General features: G+C 36.1%; 1 protein-coding gene across 1 annotated transcript; it reads left to right on the forward strand.

The window, feature by feature from the left end:
• The first annotated feature begins 8,172 nt into the window (after positions 1–8,172).
• On the forward strand, positions 8,173–9,429 carry LOC128557342 (TBC1 domain family member 5 homolog A-like). The gene has a single exon (XM_053544636.1). It carries the CDS (start codon positions 8,173–8,175, stop codon positions 9,427–9,429), a length of 1,257 nt encoding a protein of 418 aa, XP_053400611.1.
• The last annotated feature ends 13,162 nt before the right edge of the window (positions 9,430–22,591 follow it).

The following is a 22,591-nucleotide window of genomic DNA, read 5'->3' on the forward strand; positions in this document are numbered from 1 at the left end:
CACTTTATGTTAGGTCATTAATAATATTTGTGCAAAGTTGCACCTCAAAATGGTAGCAATGCATTTTGGTAGTCACTACCAAATTCCGGCCGAGTTTTGGTAGTCACTACCAAAATGCGATACACTCAACGCAATTTGGTAGTTTACAAAAAGGTAGTGCCAAAATGCGTTGGATATGTACACATCCAACGCAAAACGGTATTAATTATAATTTCATGATTTACAAAAAGAATATTTTGTGACGAATAGACAATATAATTTCAAAGAAACTCATGATGGAACTTAGACGCTCATCCGACCTTGACCTTTTGACCTAGATTCAGTCCAGCAGGACCATTGGAACACACGTGAGAGAGGTCAATTAGAAGTAATTTAGAAGTAATTTTGCTGCTGGTTATCGAACTTGCGCGAGATATTTGACCATAAATATTCTGAACAAGTTTGGTGAACATTGGACAAAAAACTGCTCAAGTAAGGGAGCGGAAACTATCAACATTCGCGCAATTTTGCCCGAGATATTAACATTCTGACCAAGTTTGGGGGAACATTGGATAAGAACTGCTCAAGTTTGATAGCGAACAACTTTTGGAGGCGCCCGCCCTCCGCAGGTGTTCTCACAATACGACATACAACTGAAGAAAAAGCCAAAACCTGCGGTAAATATTCAGAGAAAATCATTCGCATTTATACATGTAGATAAATGATAAGATATATGACATGGTATACCTTCTTGCGGAGGAAGCTTCATTTTATGGGTAAATGATATATTTTTACCCATCTAAACACACAGAACCCCTCTTTCAATGCGTTGTCCGGGGAGAACCCTAAAATACCACTCACATGTATGTTATTATGTACTTCACTTATGTCTCACCTGAGGGCTCATCTTTTTATAATGATAGATTAGAGAAGGATGGTATAATAAGCATACAATCTGATCTAGAAACTATAAAGTTGGAATATCCAGACACACTTTTATTTTTGACAGGCAATACAAATGCTAGGACAAAAGGCTTTCTAGATTTTATACCTGTTGATAATTTAGATTATATTTTTGGAGATGTTGCCTTTGAGGGTAGCAATTTTGACATTCCACGAAACAATAAAGATAACTTAAGGGGAAATAATTTTTCTATGATTTGGTGAGCAAGTATTTCAGCAAGACTTTGCTTTATACTCAACGTCTTAGTTTCGGCTTTTTATGTCAGTATTACTATCTATATCATGCACATGCCAGTTACATGTACCTTAGGAGATCAATTTTTGTAGACACATTTGCATATACGAGGGTTGTTTCAAAAGTTAGAGAAATTGCTTTATTATAATTACTTCAAACTGGAATGAAATATTAAAAACCAAAATACTTCATAAGAAACGTTAACTTAAGGCTGACTTACAGTCCAAAATTCGTAAACATACACGGAATAGTTATTTTTACATGGAACATTGAACAACAGTACCGAGTAGTACTTGAAGAATGTGAACGTTAACGTCACCTAAACGTCAAATTGCAGAGAGTGCGGTTGACTTTCCCGACGTAGTCACCATCTGTGGTCACACACTTTCTATGTCTATGTTACTTGTCTATCATCTGTTATCTTTACCCAATCCCAATTTAACGAATATATTATTTCTCTAGCTTTGTTACGTAATTCTAACGATGTTTCAAACCTTTGTCCTTTTAGTTCATTTTTAAGGTCCGGAAATAATCTGAAATCCATGGTGGCGAGATCTGGGCTTAGGCGGGTGTGGTAGCAGATCGAATCCTAGAAGCGTGATGAAAAGCTCTGTGTAGTGTGCCCGGTTGGCCGGGGCATTATCATGGTGCAGGATAACATCATCCAGGTTCAGCTGTGTATCAAGTCACGTTTTAACACCTGAAAGTGAGCAAAACCTAAAGAATGCATTATTTGTATGCTCATTTTAATTTCTCTGAAACGGATTATTATTGCGTATTAAGTTGTAATCTATATGATAGAATAAACATGTTTATAGAAAATATTAGGTTTTAAATGTAAAAACAATAAATGAAGACATACCTTAGAGAGTATTCAGCATTCACAGTATACCCGTCTCTGACCTTGTGCTACAGAAGAAGTCCCTGGCGGTCCATGAAGAAGATATGCATCTCCTTCTTGCAGCTCCTTGGTGCCCTGTCCTTGGGAGGAGGGGTGTCAGCTGATTTCCATATGGATGATTGTTGGTTTGACTCAGGGTCATAAAAGTGTAACCACGTCTCGTCTGTGCTTACTATCCTGTCTAGAAATCCATCACTCTCAGTGTCGTACCGGCTAAGAAACTCTCGTGAGCACTGGACTCGTTCCTGTCTGTCGTTGTGCTGATGGATACTTGGCACCCAACGAGCAGACACCTTTGACATTTTCAGCTCTTCAGTAAGAATGCAATATACTGTAGTGAGAGAAAGAGATAGCTTCTCTGCCACATTTCGCACCGTAAGTCTCCTATCATAGTGTTTATCAGTATGTAGCATTTCATACAAGTTTTTTTGTTTGTTTTGTTTTGGGTTTTTCAACAGTATTGCAGTCATGTAACGGCGGGCAGTTTACCTAACCAGTGTTCCTGGATTCTGTACCAGTCCGCAAGTAACTGCCAACTTCTCCACATGTGGGTTTGTCATTAACATTTTTACATTTTGTCTGGCAAACCAAAATTATACATTTTTCTCAATGTGTACAATGTTATTCAATATCATAAGTACTAATACCTATTTTCCTTCCTTTCAACGAATTAGAAAGGACAGGCGTATATATATACTTGTTTGCACAACATAAATCGTACTTTGATCAATACGACACATCATATTGGCTGTTAAATGAAACACGGAATCGCAAAATTTTCTCCTTGGTTTGCCGACAGCACAATGAAAGCCTTTACAGTCCCTTAGTAAAACATGCTACAGGAAATATGTCTGAGAAGAACTGAAATAATTTCTTTTTTAACAGAAATAGCAGACGTTTGAAGAAATGCCTTCCTAAATTGAGATTGATTGGTATACTGTATTCTATTTTAAAGGAGGTGAAGTCAGTGTCACATGGGCAAATATTATCTACGTTTATCTTTGTTTCTGGTATAGTTCTTATGTCGGTGCAGAGGGGTTTTCTTTATAATCCTATAGTTCTTATGTCGATGCAGAGGAGTTTTCTTTATGATCCTATTTCTGGCAGCTACTTGCTGTTATATTTGTACTGCATTAATAGAATGCACCTTCTTTATACATGTATCTTTTAAAGTAAGCAACGTTTATTGCATCATGCACAGCACTGCAAATCATGTTGTTTGTTTTTACTGCAATGCACTATAGACAGTATTATTTCTACAACTACTTCGTTTTACATTTCTTTACTCAAACATTAAGAACCGATACTTGGCAAGTTTGTTATTCATCCGCGTTAGTACAAGGCGTTCCTAAGTTTATTTACAAATTCCCTCCTTGAGATATAAATATCAAACTTTTATGACAACACGAATAAGCGTTATAATAAACTGCACACTGATACTTTTTGTTGCTAGTAAATGTTGGTGATGGCCTCTTTGTGGCAAATAACGTCACATAAAGAATAATGTAGTATTGATAAAAGTATATTTGATCAGGCTATGGGTTTTCCGTACGTAAAACAGCTTCCATGAACAAGGAATAAATAACTTAGGCTACTTGACGCTCTTTTAAATGATCAGTTTGCTAGTACTACAAAGTTATCAGTGAAAATATTTTCATAGTTTTGTGCCGAGCAATATCAGGAAAATAGCCTGTAAAATATTATCTTTTAAACGTTTTTAACTAAAAAGTATTTCATACAAACTTGACAGAATCTAACATTTTAAACTGTAAAAATAAATTTCAAACTGGAGGTAATGATCTGCTTCTTTTACGCAACACATCATCTTCGTGAGTTTTTTTTTTATAATTTTTATTGTACCAAACCATGAACAAAGCAGTCGTAGAAGAGGTGGGGAGAGGGGGATTTTAATTGAAAAGAATTGTTAGATTTACTTTAGGAACATAAAGTCGATGTGTAAAACTGTCCTTAATTCTAATTGTATTTAATAGATGCACTGAAAAATCATTTTCTTTCTTAATGAAATAAAAAAAACAACGTTCTGATATATATACCTCTTGCTTTATACAATATAAATCAACTTAACAAATACGAGGGGTGTTCATATATGAATGCAACTAGGCCGCCAATATCTAGCTTTTAACCACGACTTGCACTAAATAGGTACATGTATTGCACAGAGGGTTGTGTAAGCTGTCCATTAATACAATACATGTTTAAACCCGTTCAGTCTAGCTTTGACAATAGCTCGATTAATGAAATATGTCGTGTTTATGGGAACAATGAAATTTCTTTTTCATCTGTCACTCGGTGATGTAAGAAATTTAAAAGTGGTGTAGATCCAGTGAAAGATACGCCTCATGCGCGCCGTCCGAAAAGTGCAAAAAAATAGTTGAAAAATTAAAGGATTTGATTGCTACCGAAGCAAGATTTACAACTAGGCATATACTAAATGCGTTGGTATCTCAGTCATGAGGAGCTGCTCATACAATTCTCAGACGTGATTTAAAAATGAGAAGGATAAGTGCCAGATAGATACCCCATCTCCTTTCAAAAAGAGCAAAACTTGCTCGGGTAAGAATCACGAAACAATTGTTAAAACAGTTCTCTAAATACAACAGTCGATCTTTCGCAAATATCATCACTGAGGATTAGACGTGGGTTCACTTTTATGAGCCCAAGCGAAAGATACAGAACAAATTATGGGCAACCAAAGGATGCCAAATACCTTGCACAGCAAAACGCACCATGAGCGTCAAAAAGGTAATGAATGTAATTTTCTTTACAAATCAAGGTCCTGCTATTCAAATTGCCGTACGAAAGGGTAAATCTGTAAATGCCAAATTTTACAAAGGTAAGGGTCTTCATAAATTAAAGAAATATTTCGCAAACCGTTGACCAGCAACTGGTCTCCATGGTGTCAGGTTGTTGTATGGCTATGCTTCGTCACACAAAGCGGCCATTGTACGCAAATATCTGAAACAGGAAAACTTTGTCGAGCTTCCTCGCCCTACTTATTCGCCAGATGCCCCTCGTGACTTTTTCCTATTTCCGAGGCTCAAGAAACACCTTGCTGGAAGAAAAATATCAAACGCGCAAAAATCTCGGTTCGGCTATTTTCCAGTGTCTGAACAGAATACCTCGAAAAGATTTTGAAAACGCCTTTAAAAGCTGGAATAAAAGACTGAAACTTTGTATATATCACATGGTGGTGAGTAATTTGAAGGATTGAGATAATTATTTTGCATTGTTTGTTAAGCACAAATTGGCCTAGTTGCATTCATATTTGAACACCCGTCGTATAGTTAACCGAATATAAAGTAGGGCGCGGAATTTATCGAACTTTCCTAGTGTGCAGAATTTTGGTAAAATCAGAAGACTATACAGCTTTAATGAAAATCCAAATTTTATTATTAAATTATTTGAGTTTCCCACACATATTTGCAGATATGTTTGCCATCCGTATGAAAAATAGCGATTCCAGACTTTATCTCAAAACCTAGACAATGACTTTTATTCGATTACATTAATTTATGTTCTACACATTAAACATCAGAATCAAAGTTAATTTTACAGTACCTGCAGTGCAAAAAGAAAGAAATTGTGATAAGCTAAGATGTACATAAGTAATGCAAGCTATACATCGCTGTTGCCGCTTGTATTTACTGTTAGAAGCAACTTTACTTCTTAATGACTTCTTCAAAAGTGTATTGTTATTATTAAGTATTTTTTTTCCAGTTATTCTCAAATATACTTGCCCGTAAGAATGTTGTAGACATTCCACATTGTGAGATATTGCAATTCTGTTGGTAACGGATCAATTTGATATATGTTATACAAAGAATATTAGCGTCTGGAAAGGTTCCTTTTATATCAGGGAAAGGAGGTAAAGTGAATGAACTTGACTTAGAACTCAAATGACTTAGGACAAGAATTGGGTTATTGTTATGTCATAAAAACTGCCAAAGTATTTCAGTGTTTACCAGTGAAGAGATTGACCAACAGAATTAATAGCAACATCACCGCTGTAAAGTAAACAATCCTAATACCTACACCTTGTGTGCAATCTGAATTAATAGTTGATATAATGTACGAAAAGGCAAGGATGTTTACTACACATCGACTTTTAACAAGGTGTCGCTTTGCACAATCTGCAGAAAAGTGGTCAAGGTAGATCAAAGCAACAGTATCAACGCGTTTGATACTATTGAAGACGACTCTGTAGATATTATATGATTAATTTGCTGTTGCACTACCCCGTGTCACTATTGCAAATTTTTACTCAGCCGTACGAAAATGTCACATGTCCTTTCAACTTATTTAAGCATAATAAAGATTTCGGAATTTTTACGTTACCGTAGAAACAAGATAGATTGTCCATTCATCATTAGAACAGGGCCTGATCTAAAAGCCTTTGTACTGGCTTTATTGGGAAATACCATTGTAATAAATTTGGCCAACACAGGAGCGATTGAACATGGCTGCCAAGTCTGAAATAAGACATTCTGCCTGTTCAGGAATATCGAAAAGTTGATCTCTAAGCTTACAACATATACATATATGGCTACGTGTCAACTATTTTTAGACCACTGAACTATAAAAGGATAGTGCAAAAATAAGGCGATGTCGACTAAAATTCTTTTGTTATAGGATTGTAGGGTGTTTTTTTATTGGACATGTATGGAATATCACTAGGCTCACTGCGAATATTTTGTTTAAGTCCTTTCTATGGTTTAAGATATAGACGTATAGACAAGACATCTAGAGAGGCATTGCATGTTTAACATGGTTAGTCTTAATTCATCCCACCCTCTGTTTCTTGAATATGTTCAATCAACCCAAGACTGCTATTATTTTGCTTGCCCACTGTCAGTGCAACCAAAATATATTTAACTATCGCAACAGCATTCTTTAAGTGCAATATTGGAGCCATAAAAAGCATGCAAGTACTTTGATTCGGTGTTTTTATTATTTGTTGTTCTTTGGAATCTTGAAGTTCAGTCTGTGCACTTTTGTAATGTGATGCAAAGGAACGTCAGTGGTTTGGGTGCTTTAACGCTTTGCATTGTCTCTCATGCAAAAAACTCAATCAAACCGCTTCTCTCTTAGTTTGCTTGGTTTTGTTCTATGTTTCCAAATGATCAGTTGGTATATTTGCCTGCGTAATTGGCCTACTAAGAACGTAGCTTTTCCTTTTGGAGTTTTATCCTGGTCTGTTCCTGAGGATATAAGCAGGTTTTTGGCATGACTTATAAGTTCAATTTTGATACACATTCACTTAGTGTTTGCCGTTTTGTCTGATTCCAAAATGAGTTATATATGATACTCCTCCAATAACGAGGTACGGTATGTATTCAAATACTCCTCCAATAACGAGGTACGGTACGTATTCAAATACTCCTCCAATAACGAGGCACGGTATGTATAACGAGGTACGGTATGTATTTAAATACTCCTCCAATAACGAGGTACGGTATGTATTCAAATACTCCTCCAATAATAAGGAGGTACGGTATGTATTTAAAGACTCCACCAATAACGAGGTACGGTATGTATTCAAATACTCCTCCAATAATAACGAGGTACGATATGTATTTAAAGACTCCTCCAATAACGAGGTACGGTATATATTTAAAGACTCCTCCAATAACGAGGTACGGTATGTATTCAAATACTCCAATAATAACGAGGTATGGTATGTATTTAAATACTACTCCAATAACGAGGTACGGTATATGTTCAAATACTCCTCCAATAATAACGAGGTACGGTATGTATTCAAAGACTCCTCCAATAATAACGAGGTACGGTATGTATTCAAAGACTCCTCCAATAATAACGAGGTACGGTATGTATTCAAAGACTCCTCCAATAATAACGAGGTACGGTATGTATTCAAATACTCCTCCAATAACGAGGTACGGTATGTATAACGAGGTACGGTATGTATTTAAAGACTCCTCCAATAACGAGGTAGGGTATGTATTCAAATACTCCTCCAATAATAACGAGGTACGGTATGTATTTAAAGACTCCACCAATAACGAGGTACGGTATGTATTCAAATTCTCCTCCAATAATAACGAGGTACGATATGTATTTAAAGACTCCTCCAATAACGAGGTACGGTATATATTTAAAGACTCCTCCAATAATGAGGTACGGTATGTATTCAAATACTCCTCCAATAATAACGAGGTATGGTATGTATTCAAATACTACTCCAATAACGAGGTACGGTATATATTCAAATACTCCTCCAATAATAACGAGGTACGGTATGTATTCAAAGTCTCCTCCAATAATAACGAGGTACGGTATGTATTCAAAGACTCCTCCAATAATAACGAGGTACGGTATGTATTCAAATACTCCTCCAATAACGAGGTACGGTATGTATAACGAGGTACGGTATGTATTTAAAGACTCCTCCAATAACGAGGTAGGGTATGTATTCAAATACTCCTCCAATAATAACGAGGTACGGTATGTATTTAAAGACTCCACCAATAACGAGGTACGGTATGTATTCAAATTCTCCTCCAATAATAACGAGGTACGATATGTATTTAAAGACTCCTCCAATAACGAGGTACGGTATATATTTAAAGACTCCTCCAATAATGAGGTACGGTATGTATTCAAATACTCCTCCAATAATAACGAGGTATGGTATGTATTCAAATACTACTCCAATAACGAGGTACGGTATATATTCAAATACTCCTCCAATAATAACGAGGTACGGTATGTATTCAAAGACTCCTCCAATAATAACGAGGTACGGTATGTATTCAAAGACTCCTCCAATAATAACGAGGTACGGTATGTATTCAAATACTCCTCCAATAACGAGATACGGTATATACTTAAAGACTCCTCCAATAACGAGGTACGGTATGTATTCAAATACTCCTCCAATAATAACGAGGTACGGTATGTATTCAAATACTCCTCCAATAACGAGATACGGTATATACTTAAAGACTCCTCCAATAACGAGGTACGGTATGTATTCAAATACTCCTCCAATAACGAGGTACGGTATGTATTCAAATACTCCTCCAATAATAACGAGGTATGGTATGTATTTAAAGACTCCTCCAATAACGAGGTACGGTATGTATTCAAATACTCCTCCAATGATAACGAGGTACGGTATGTATTCAAAGACTCCTCCAATAATAACGAGGTACGGTATGTATTCAAATACTCCTCCAATAACGAGGTACGGTATGTATTTAAAGACTCCTCCAATAACGAGGTACGGTATGTATTCAAATACTCCTCCAATAACGAGGTACGGTATGTATTCAAATACTCCTCCAATAACGAGGTACGGTATGTATAACGAGGTACGGTATGTATTTAAAGACTCCTCCAATAACGAGGTATAGTATGTATTTAAATACTACTCCAATAACGAGGTACGGTATATATTCAAATACTCCTCCAATAATAACGAGGTACGGTATGTATTCAAAGACTCCTCCAATAATAACGAGGTACGGCATGTATTCAAAGACTCCTCCAATAATAACGAGGTACGGTATGTATTCAAATACTCCTCCAATAACGAGGTATGGTATGTATCTAAAGACTCATCCAGTAACGAGGTACGGTATGTATTCAAATACTCCTCCAATAACGAGGTACGGTATGTATTCAAATACTCCTCCAATAACGAGGTACGGTATATATTCAAATACTCCTCCAATAACGAGGTACGGTATGTATTCAAAGAAGATGGACGATGCCTGTCAAGGAAATATCGGCTAACCTGTTTTATGATACGTTAATTCTACTTGTGTATTTCATACTATTCGATAACAAACTAATTATAAGTAATTATAAATGTTCATCAAGTGATAGAACAAAATTATCTTGTTTTTAGTTTGAAACCCAAGGACAAAGATCTGATAGGAAAGGTAATATAAAGAGGACAATGTAAAAGAAATTGGTTTGATCCAGAATTACATGGAAAAGGACTATCAAGAAAATATATCCAATGTAGACATGCAATTCAATTTTTATAATTACATTGCATGTTTACACCTGATATACGCATTTCTCTGAAATATATGATTATGTTGCAGACAACTTAGTTTTTCCGCCTTCAAACTATCCTACATGGCTGATAACGTAGTTGCAATTCGAAATACTTTTCACACCGTATAACATTTAAGGATGCCTATGAATGACTGTTCCGCATGCATAGCTGACGTGTTGCTCACCGTAATGTATGGTAGTGCAGGCAGGAGCGGCATGCCCGAGAATCACCCATTCATTTTCACAAAACACACCAGGGCATTTGGTCAGTACATTTTTCAAGTTTACCTAACATCCGCTTAGATATTAAAACGAGTAAATATTTGGAAAAAAAACTTGACCAGTCTCGTATTACAATTCCTTTGACAAAAACATGTTCCAACTTATCAGGGACTGATTCAAGTAATTCATTATATCGTAAGTATTAAAACTTTGTGGAAAGCCAATCTAATTAAAATTGCCAGGAAATGGCTAAAATTAAGTGCACTATTTTCTAAAATATTATGTCCTGCAGACTGTCGTCTGGGTCTTCTGTTTATAATTAAATCATAAGTCATTTTTTATAATCAATAGTAAACATTTAACATAAAAAGGAAAGGCCGCACTGAAGACTATTTATTTTATAGCGTATTATTTTTCTGTGACGTTCACGAACAAATATTTATATTTTATCATTTATGGTAGTATTGGAAAGTATCATTTTGTGACGCTTTCTTGTCATGGTAGATGCATTATTGTTCTTGTCATGATAAGTGCACTATCGTTCTTGTCATGGTAAGTGCACTATTGTTCTTGTCATGGTAGGTGCACTATTGTTCTTGTCATGGCAGGTGCATTATTGTTCTGTCTTGTCATGGTAAGTGCACTATTGTTCTTGTCATGGTAGGTGCACTATTGTTCTTGTCATGGTAGGTGCACTATTGTTCTTGTCATGGTAAGTGCACTGTTGTTCTTGTCATGGTAAGTGCTAAGTGCACTATTGTTCTTGTCATGGTAAGTGCATTATTGTTCTTGTCATGGTAGGTGCACTATTGTTCTTGTCATGGTAAGTGCATTATTGTTCTTGTCATGGTAGGTGCATTATTGTTCGGTCTTGTCATGGTAAGTGCACTATTGTTCTTGCCATGGTAGGTGCATTACTGTTCTTGTCATGGTAGGTGCACTATTGTTCTGTCTTGTCATGGTAAGTGCACTATTATTCTAAGTCTTTATTTTACTGATATAGCATAAAATGAAAAAAAAAGACGCTAGCTAGTGTATCGATGATATCTTTGTGAAGAATAAATCAAACTTATCAAATAAATGTTCATCATCTTGCGACTGCAAGAGAAAGCAAGGAATCGCATTATCTCCGTTTGCAGACGACAATGTAAAAAGCATGAAATAATTCTCTTGGTATTAAATATTACTTAAGATATGTCTGGATGGAACCAGATGGTTCCCGGGTAAGGAAGAAATAATAACAATTTTTCTACATAAACGTCGTCCTTTCAAGTTCATTTTTAACACACTGAATCAATAACTGCAATTTTGTCCTAGGTCATAAGTGCTTTTACTCACGTAATTTCATTTAGCTTTCTGTCAATAAAATCTACTGAAAGGAATTTAGGCAGTACATACTGATATTGTACACTGCATATGAAACTGATCAAATATAGCGTACACTATGTGAAGGGATGGACGGTATATATCCATTTTGTTTGCAGACAAAAATATTTTTTTGTAAAAACATGTGAAAAAAGTATTATTTACTTGAATCGGAGAGATTCTCGCGAGTACGTGTTGTTTACACGCCTGTTTTTACATATACGCGTTCTTTGGAAAAGCGTAAACGTCATCATATCTGAAGTTATGTAATTACTACCAATGCCACTCTTACCGCCTAGATAGCCTTCAGCATCCGTTTTCATTGCGGACTCGTACCCAGCTGGAAAAACCATATTAGACTCGCCTCGTCCAATATGGTTTTCTCAGCTGGGTACTCGTCCAAATATATCTCCGTATTGAACAGAACAACGTTAAATAACCTAATAATATATTAAACTAATGATATTGCTTCTTATTGCTTCTGTCAATGTTCAGTTGAATTGTGCGTTACAATTTTTTTTTACTGCAGACGTTAGGTTGTGGTACTGTAGTCGTTAGGTTTTGGTACTGCAGACGTTAGGTTGTGATGTTTAGTATTGTTTACTGCAGACGTTAGGTTGTGGTCCTTCAGACGTTAGGTTGGGGTACTGGAGACGTTAGGTTGTGATGTTTACTGCAGACATGTTTACTGCAGACGTTAGGTTGTGATACTGCAGACGTTAGGTTGTGATGTTTACTGCAGACGTTAGGTTGTGATGTTTATTGCAGACGTTAGGTTGTGATGTTTACTGCAGACGTTAGGTTGTACTGCAGACGTTAGGTTGTGATGTTTATTGTAGACGTTAGGTTGTGATGTTTACTGCAGACGTTAGGTTGTGGTACTGCAGACGTTAGGTTGCGGTACTGCAGACGTTAGGTTGTGATGTTTACTGCAGACGTTAGGTTGTGATGTTTACTGCAGACGTTAGGTTGTGATGTTTACTGCAGACGTTAGGTTGTGGTACTGCAGACGTTAGGTTGTGATGGTATTGCAGATGTTAGGTAGTGATGTCTACTGCAGACGTTAGGTTGTGGTACTGCAGACGTTAGGTTGTGATGTTTACTGCAGACGTTAGGTTGTGGTACTGCAGACGTTAGGTTGTGATGTTTTCGCAGACGTTAGGTTGTGATCTTTACTGCAGACGTTAGGTTGTGATGTTTACTACAGACGTTAGGTTGTGATGTTTACTGTAGACGTTAAGGTTGTGGTACTGTAGACGCTAGGTTGAGATGTTTACTGCAGACGTTAGGTTGTGATGTTTACTGCAGACGTTAGGTTGTGATGTTTACTGCAGACGTTAGATTGTGGTACTGCAGATGTTAAGGTTGTGGTACTGCAGACGTTAGGTCGTGATGTTTACTGTAGACGTTAGGCTGCGGTACTGCAGACGTTAGGTTTTGATGTTTACTGTAGACGTTAGGTTGTGATTTTCAGCGCTTTTGTTACTGCTATGGTAGCTATTGAAGCCGACGGTTCACTTGTCAGATAATATTTAGCTGTTCAGACGTTGAAAGCTGCATTGCTACTTTATACGTGTACAAATATTTATTATGGACGATCATCGGCATTAATACTTGTACGCACAGCCTACGAGGGTTGTCATATATTTAGCATAAAGTAAATAAACATAGATGTAGGTAGGAAATTAAATAACGTGTTGTAAGTGTAGCCGAACTGTAGTAACGGATAGTTTGGACACTTTATGACCATCTTGTAATAAACTGCTGTAAAATATACGCCTCGTAATTAATAATTTTATAAGGTCGGGCATAAATAAGTGTCAGCTAAAAACTTGTGAGGCATTTATAAAGTGTTCGTTAATTATCACAGTTTTGTCAGGCCAGCATTTTTGCTTAATGATAAAGGAAAAGTCATGAATTACAAGTGCTAATATCTTCTATTTATGTAATTACTGTCGTTGTTATTTTTTCTTGTTCACAAAAACTTTTACAATAATTATATTTGCTCACGTTCGTTTACGTTCATAAATGAATATGAAACGCCAGCTTTTCTTGTTATCACAACCCTTTCAAGTCTTATATTTACCTTTTGCGTTATCAAAACGTTCATCAAATGCATCTCAAAGTACTGATAATAAATATCCAGATGAATAAATCAGTATAGAAATATGGCGCTAAAAGAAAGAAACCGTGTCTCAGAACTTACACCAAGTATAATTATGCAGATACTAAAGCTGTACCTTGGGAAGAAAGGTAAGTATGCAACGAACATAAACCTTATTAAAGTAACTATGCACCGAACCAATAAAAGTAAGTAACACACCTATCACTTCAAAAATCAAGTATGCACCAAACCTGTAACTTAAAAAGCAAGTATGCACCGAACCTATACTTTAAAAAGTATGTACCGAAACTATACCTTAAAAAGTAAGTATGTAACGAACCAATACCTTATAAAAGTAAGTATGTAACGAACCAATACCTTATAAAAGTAAGTATGTACCGAACCTATACCTTATAAAGTAAGTATGCACCGAACCTATACCTTATAAAGTAAGTATGCACCGAACCTATATCTTATAAAGTAAGTATGCACCGAACCTATACCTTATAAAGTAAGTACGCAACGAACCAATACCTTATAAAAGTAAGTATATAACGAACCAATACCTTATAAAAGTAAGTATGTACCGAACCTATACCTTATAAAGTAATTATGCACCGAACCTATACCTTATAAAGTAAGTATGCACCGAATCTATACCTTATAAAGTAAGTACGCAACGAACCAATATCTTATAAAGTAAGTATGTAACGAACCAATACCTTATAAAAGTAAGTATGCACCGAATCTATACCTTATAAAGTAAGTATGCACCGAACCTATACTTTATAAGGTAAGTATGCACCGAACCTATACCTTATAAAGTAAGTATGCACCGACCCTATACCTTATAAAGTAAGTAAGCACCGAACCTATACCTTATAAAAGTAAGTATGCACAGAACCTATACCTTATAAAGTAAGTCTGCAACGACCATAAACCTTATTAAAGTAACTATGCACCGAACCAATAAAAGTAAGTATCTAACACATCTATTACTTTAAAAATCAAGTATGCACCAAACCTGTAACTTAAAATGGAAGTATGTAACGAATCAAAACCTTATAAAAGTAAGTATGTAACGAACCAACACCTTATAAAGTAAGTATGCACCGAAGCTGTAACTTAAAACGTAAGTATTCACCGAACCTATACCTTAAAAAGTAAGTATGCATCGAACCTATACCTTATAAAAGTAAGTTTGCACCGAACCTATACCTTATAAAGTAAGTATGCAACGAACCCACACCTTATAAAGTAAGTATGCATCGAACCGAACCTATACCTTAAAACGTAAGCATGCACCGAACGTATACCTTACAAAAGTAAGCATACACCGAACGAATAATTTGAAAAGTAAGCACGCACCGAAACTATACCTTGTCAAATTAAGTATGCACCGAACCTATACCTTATAAAAGTTAGTATGCAACGAACATTTTTCTTATAAAAGTAAGCATGCACCGAACGAATAATTTATAAAAGTAAGTATGCTCCGAACCCATACCTTATAAAAGTAAGCATGCACCGAACTTATACCTTATAAAAGTAAGCATGCACCGAAACTATACCTTATAAAAGTAAGCATGCACCGAACCTATACCTTATAAAACTAAGCATGCACCGAACCTATACCTTATACAAGTAAGCATGCACCGAACCTATACCTTATAAAAGTAAGCATACACCGAACCTATACCTTATAAAAGTAAGCATGCACCGAATATATACCTTATAAAAGTAAGCATGCACCGAACCTATACCTTATAAAACTAAGCATGCACCGAACCTATACCTTATAAAAGTAAGCATGCACAGAAAATATACTTTATAAAAGTAAGCATGCACCGGACCTATACCTTATAAAAGTAAGCATGCACCAAACCTATACCTTATAAAAGTAACCATGCACCGAATAATACCTTATAAAAGTTAGCATGCACAGAAACTATACCTTATAAAAGTAAGCATCGCCGAACCTATACCTTATTAAAGTAAGCATGCACAGAAACTATACCTTATAAAAGTAAGCATCGCCGAACCTATACCTTATAAAAGTAAGCATGCACAGAAACTATACCTTATAAAAGTAAGCATCGCCGAACCTATACCTTTTAAAAGTAAGCATGCACCGAACGAATAATTTGTAAAAGTAAGCATGCACAGAAACTATACCTTATAAAAGTAAGCATGTACCGAACCTATTCCTTATAAAAGTAAGCATGCACCGAACATATACCTTATAAAAGTAAGCATGCACCGAACCAATACCATATAAAAGTAAGCATGCACAGAAAATATACTTTATAAAAGTAAGCATGCAACGGACCTATACCTTATAAAAGTAAGCATGCACCGAACCTAACCTTATAAAAGTAACCATGCACCGAACCTATACCTTATAAAAGTAAGCATGCACAGAAACTATACCTTATAAAAGTAAGCATCGCCGAACCTATACCTTATTAAAGTAAGCATGCACAGAAACTATACCTTATAAAAGTAAGCATCGCCGAACCTATACCTTTTAAAAGTAAGCATGCACCGAACGAATAATTTGTAAAAGTAAGCATGCACAGAAACTATATCTTATAAAAGTAAGCATGCACCGAACCTATACCTTATAAAAGTAACCATGCACCGAACCTATACCTTATAAAAGTAAGCATGCACAGAAACTATACCTTATAAAAGTAAGCATCGCCGAACCTATACCTTATTAAAGTAAGCATGCACAGAAACTATACCTTATAAAAGTAAGCATCGCCGAACCTATACCTTTTAAAAGTAAGCATGCACCGAACGAATAATTTGTAAAAGTAAGCATGCACAGAAACTATACCTTATAAAAGTAAGCATGCATCGAACCTATACCTTATAAAAGTAAGCAAACACCGAACCTATACCTTATAAAAGTAAGCATACACCGAACCTATACCTTATAAAAGTAAGCATACACCGAACGTATACCTTATATAAGTAAGCATGCACCGAACATATACCTTATAAAAGTAAGCATGCACAGAAACTATACCTTATAAAAGTAAGCATGCACCGAACCTATACCTTATAAAAGTAAGCATGCACAGAAAATATACTTTATAAAAGTAAGCATGCACCGGACCTATACCTTATAAAAGTAAGCATGCACCGAACCTATACCTTATAAAAGTAACCATGCACCGAACCTATACCTTATAAAAGTAAGCATGCACAGAAACTATACCTTATAAAAGTAAGCATCGCCGAACCTATACCTTATAAAAGTAAGCATGCACAGAAACTATACCTTATAAAAGTAATCATCGCCGAACCTATACCTTATAAAAGTAAGCATGCACCGAACGAATAATTTGTAAAAGTAAGCATGCACAGAAACTATACATTATAAAAGTAAGCATGCACCAAACCTATTCCTTATAAAAGTAAGCATGCACCGAACATGTACCTTATATAAAATAAGCATGCACCGAACCAATACCATATAAAAGTAAGCATGCACCGAACGAATAATTAGTAAAAGTAAGCATGCACCGAAACTATACCTTATAAAAGTAAGCATGCACCGAACCTATACCTTATAAAAGTAAGCATGCACCGAACCAATACCTTATAACTGTAAGCATGCACCGAAGCTATACCTTATAAAAGTAAGCATGCACAGAAACTATACCTTATAAAATTAAGCATGTACCGAACCTATACCTTATAAAAGTAAGCAAGCGCCGAACCTATACCTTATGAAAGTAAGCATGCACCGAACTTATACCTTATAAAATTAAGCATGCACAGAAAATATACTTGATAAAAGTAAGCATGCACCGGACCACATATACCTTATAAAAGTAAGCTTGCACCGAACCTATACCTTATAAAAGTAAGCATGCAACGAACCTATAGCTGATAAAAGTAAGCATGCACAGAATCTATACCTTATAAAAGTAAGCATCGCCGAACCTATACCTTATAAATGTAAGCATGCACCGAACGAATAATTTGTAAAAGTAAGCATGCACAGAAACTATACCTTATAAAAGTAAGCATGCACCGAACCTATACCTTATAAAAGTAAGCATGCACAGAAACTATACCTTATAAAAGTAAGCATCGCCGAACCTATACCTTATAAAAGTAAGCATGCACCGAACCAATACCATATAAAAGTAAGCATGCACCGAACGAATAATTTGTAAAAGTAAGCATGCACCGAAACTATACCTTATAAAAGTAAGCATGCACCGAACCTATATCTTATAAAAGTAAGCATGCATCGAACCTATACCTTATAACAGTAAGCATGCACCGAACCTATACCTTATAAAAGTAAGCATGCACAGAAACTATACCTTATAAAAGTAAGCATGCACCGAACCTATACCTTATAAAAGTAAGCATGCACAGAAAATATACTTTATAAAAGTAAGCATGCACCGGACCTATACCTTATAAAAGTAAGCATGCACCGAACCTATACCTTATAAAAGTAACCATGCACCGAACCTATACCTTATAAAAGTAAGCATGCACAGAAACTATACCTTATAAAAGTAAGCATCGCCGAACCTATACCTTATAAAAGTAAGCATGCACAGAAACTATACCTTATAAAAGTAAGCATCGCCGAACCTATACCTTATAAAAGTAAGCATGCACAGAAACTATACCTTATAAAAGTAATCATCGCCGAACCTATACCTTATAAAAGTAAGCATGCACCGAACGAATAATTTGTAAAAGTAAGCATGCACAGAAACTATACATTATAAAAGTAAGCATGCACCGAACCTATTCCTTATAAAAGTAAGCTGCACCGAACATGTACCTTATAAAAGTAAGCATGCACCGAACCAATACCATATAAAAGTAAGCATGCACCGAACGAATAATTTGTAAAAGTAAGCATGCACCGAACCTATACCTTATAAAAGTAAGCATGCACCGAACCAATACCTTATAACAGTAAGCATGCACCGAACCTATACCTTATAAAGGTAAGCATGCACAGAAACTATACCTTATAAAATTAAGCATGTACCGAACCTATACCTTATAAAAGTAAGCATGCGCCGAACCTATACCTTATAAAAGTAAGCATGCACCGAACTTATACCTTATAAAATTAAGCATGCACAGAAAATATACTTGATAAAAGTAAGCATGCACCGGACCACCTATACCTTATAAATGTTAGCTTGCACCGAACCTATACCTTATAAAAGTAAGCATGCAACGAACCTATAGCTGATAAAAGTAAGCATGCACAGAATCTATACCTTATAAAAGTAAGCATCGCCGAACCTATACCTTATAAATGTAAGCATGCACCGAACGAATAATTTGTAAAAGTAAGCATGCACAGAAACTATACCTTATAAAAGTAAGCATGCACCGAACATATACCTTATAAAAGTAAGCATGCACAGAAATTATACCTTATAAAAGTAAGCATCGCCGAACCTATACCTTATAAAAGTAAGCATGCACCGAACCAATACCATATAAAAGTAAGCATGCACCGAACGAATAATTTGTAAAAGTAAGCATGCACCGAACCTATATCTTATAAAAGTAAGCATGCATCGAACCTATACCTTATAACAGTAAGCATGCACCGAACCTATACCTTATAAAAGTAAGCATGCACAGAAACTATACCTTATAAAAGTAAGCATGCACCGAACTTATACCTTATAAAATTAAGCATGCACAGAAAATATACTTTATAAAAGTAAGCATGCACCGGACCTATACCTTTTAAAAGTAAGCATGCACCGAAACTATACCTTATAAAAGTAAGCATGCACCGAACGAATAATTTGTAAAAGTAAGCATGCACCGAAACTATACCTTCATGGATGAAGTATGCACCGAACCTATACCTTATAGAAGTTAGCATGCAATGATCATTTTTCTTATAAAAGTAATCATGCACTGAACGAATGATTTATAAAAGTAAGTATGCACCGAAACTATACCTTATAATAGTAAGCATGCACCGAACGAATAATTTATAAAAGTAAGTATGCACCAAAACTATACCTTATAATAGTAAGCATGCACCAAACGAATAATTTATAAAAGTAAGTATTCACCGAAACTATACCTAATAATAATAAGCATGCACCGAACGAATAATTCATAGAAGTAAGCATGCACCGAACCGAAAGCTTATAAAAGTAAGCATGAAAGTACGAATAATTTGTAAAAGTAAGTACGCACCGAACCTTTACCTTAACAAGAGGGTCATGATGACCCTGGATCGCTCACCAAAGTAATATGTTTCAAATGTCAAACCGATGATTTTTAGAATTTTTTTGGAAAATTTTCCGATGTACAATCAAGTAACCCCTGGGGCGGGGCCAATTTTACCCCGGGGGTCATGATTTGAATAAAAGTTGTAGAAGTCGACTAGGCAATGTTACATATCGAATATCTAAGATCTAGGCCTTCTGGTTTATTTTAAGCAAATTTATGAAGATTTCCCTATGTACAATAAAGTAACCCCTGGGGCTGGGTCAATTTGACCCGGGGGGGGGGGGGTCAAGATTGGAACAAATTTTGTAGAGGTCCACTAGGCAATGCTACATGTCAAATATCTAAGCTCTTGCCTTCTGGTTTATTTTTAGAAAATATTGAAGATTTTTCTATGTACAATCAAGTAACCCCATGGGGCGGGGCCAATTTGACCCCGGGGGTCATGATTTGAAGAAATTTTGTAGAGGTCTACTAGGCAATGCTACATGTCAAATATCTAAGACCTAGGCCTTCTGGTTTATTTTTAGAATTTTTTTAAGATTTTCCTATGTAAAATCAAATGACCCCTGGGGCGGGGTCAATTTTGACCCTGGGGTCATGATTTGAACAAATGTTGTAAAGGTCCACTAGGCAATGCTACAGGTGAAATATCTAAGCTCTAGGCCTTCTGGTTTATTTTAAGAAAATTTTTGAAGATTTTCATATGTAGAATAAAGCGACCCCTAGGGCGGGGTCAATTTAGACCCCGGGGTTCATGATTTGAACAACTTTAGTAGAGGTCCACTAGGCAATGCTACATGTCAAATATCTAAGCTCTAGGGCTTCTGCTTTTTGAGAAGAAGATTTTTTAAGGTTTTCCTATGTAAAATCAAGTGAGCCCTGGGGTGGGGTCAATTTTGACCCCGGGGTTCTGATTTGAACAAATTTTGTAGAGGTCTACTAGGCAATGCTACATGTTAAATATCTAAGATCTAGGCCTTCTGCTTTATTTTTAGAAATTTTTTGAAGATTTTCCTATGTAAAATCAAGTGACCCCTGGGGCGGGGTCAATTTTGACCCCGGGGTCATGATTTGAACAACTTTAGTAGAGGTCCGTTAGGCAATACTACATGTCAAATATCTAAGGTCTAGAGCTTCTGGTTTTTGAGAAGAAGATTTTTTAATATTTTTTTATGTAAAATCAAGTGACACCTGGGGTGGGGTCAATTTTGATCTCGGGGTCATGATTTGAACAAATTTGGTAGAGGTCCACTAGGCAATGCTTCACACCAAATATCTAAGCTCTAGGGCTTCTGGTTTTTGAGAAGAAGATTTTTAAAGGTTTTCCTTTTGGTTGCCATGGCAACCAGAGTTCTGCATGGAATTCACTTCTTTGAACAATTTTTAGGGAAGACCATCCAAGGAACATGCCTGTGAAGTTTCATCAAAATTGGCCTGTTGGTTTAGGAGGAGATGTTGTTTAAAGGAAAGTGCGGACGGACGGACGGACGCCGGACGGTGAGCGATCACAATAGCTCACCCTGAGCACTTTGTGCTCTGGTGAGCTAAAAAGTAAGCATGCACCGAGCTTATACCTCATAAGAGTAAACATGCACCGAACCTACACCTTATAAAAGAAAGCATGCACCGAACCTATACCTTGTAAAAGTAACTGTATGCACCGAACCTATACCTTATAAAAGTAAGCATGCACCGAACCTATACCTTATAAAAGTAAGCATGCACCGAACCTATATCATGCACCGAACCTAAACCTTGTAAAAGTAACTGTATACACCGAACATATACCTTATAAAAGTAAGCATGCACCGCGAACCTATACCTTATAAAAGTAATCATGCACCGAACCTAAACCCTATAAAAGTAATCATGCACCGAACCTATATTTTATAAAAGTAAGTACGCACCGAACCTATACCTTATAAAACCCTATAAAAGTAGGCATGCATCTCAAAAAGAAAGCAGTCACCGATCTTACCTGATAAAAGCATTTGAAGCATGCACGTAACCCACACCTTATAAAAGTAGTCATGTACCGGCCTATACTTTATAAAAGTAAGCATGCACCGAACCTATACCTTTTAAATTTAAGTATGCATCGAACCCTCATTTAAACTATTGTTAAGCAAGAATTAGGCACCAAACCATATGCCTCATAAAAGTAATCCTGGAGACAGAATCAGTAACTACGTATACACACCTCGTTTTATTTTGTCGAACATATTAAAATGTAAGACAAAATACGTGACGCATTTTACATTAATCCCTGGGTGACGTTAACTTCAACAACCTATGCAAATAATGAATATGCTTTACATTACGGTGTTCCGTTTGGACAATCGTGACTTTTTATCTAATACTAAACCGCGATGCACGATGGTACGATCACAAAAACACGATGGCGCGATGATGAAACAACGATGGTACGATGGTGAAAACGCGATGGCACGATGATGAAATCGCGATGGTGCGATGGTACGATGGTGAAATGTCGATGTAATATCGCGTTTTCATCGTC

The sequence above is a fragment of the Mercenaria mercenaria genome, chromosome 5 (assembly GCF_021730395.1).
Source record: "Mercenaria mercenaria strain notata chromosome 5, MADL_Memer_1, whole genome shotgun sequence".
Lineage (NCBI taxonomy): Eukaryota > Metazoa > Mollusca > Bivalvia > Venerida > Veneridae > Mercenaria > Mercenaria mercenaria.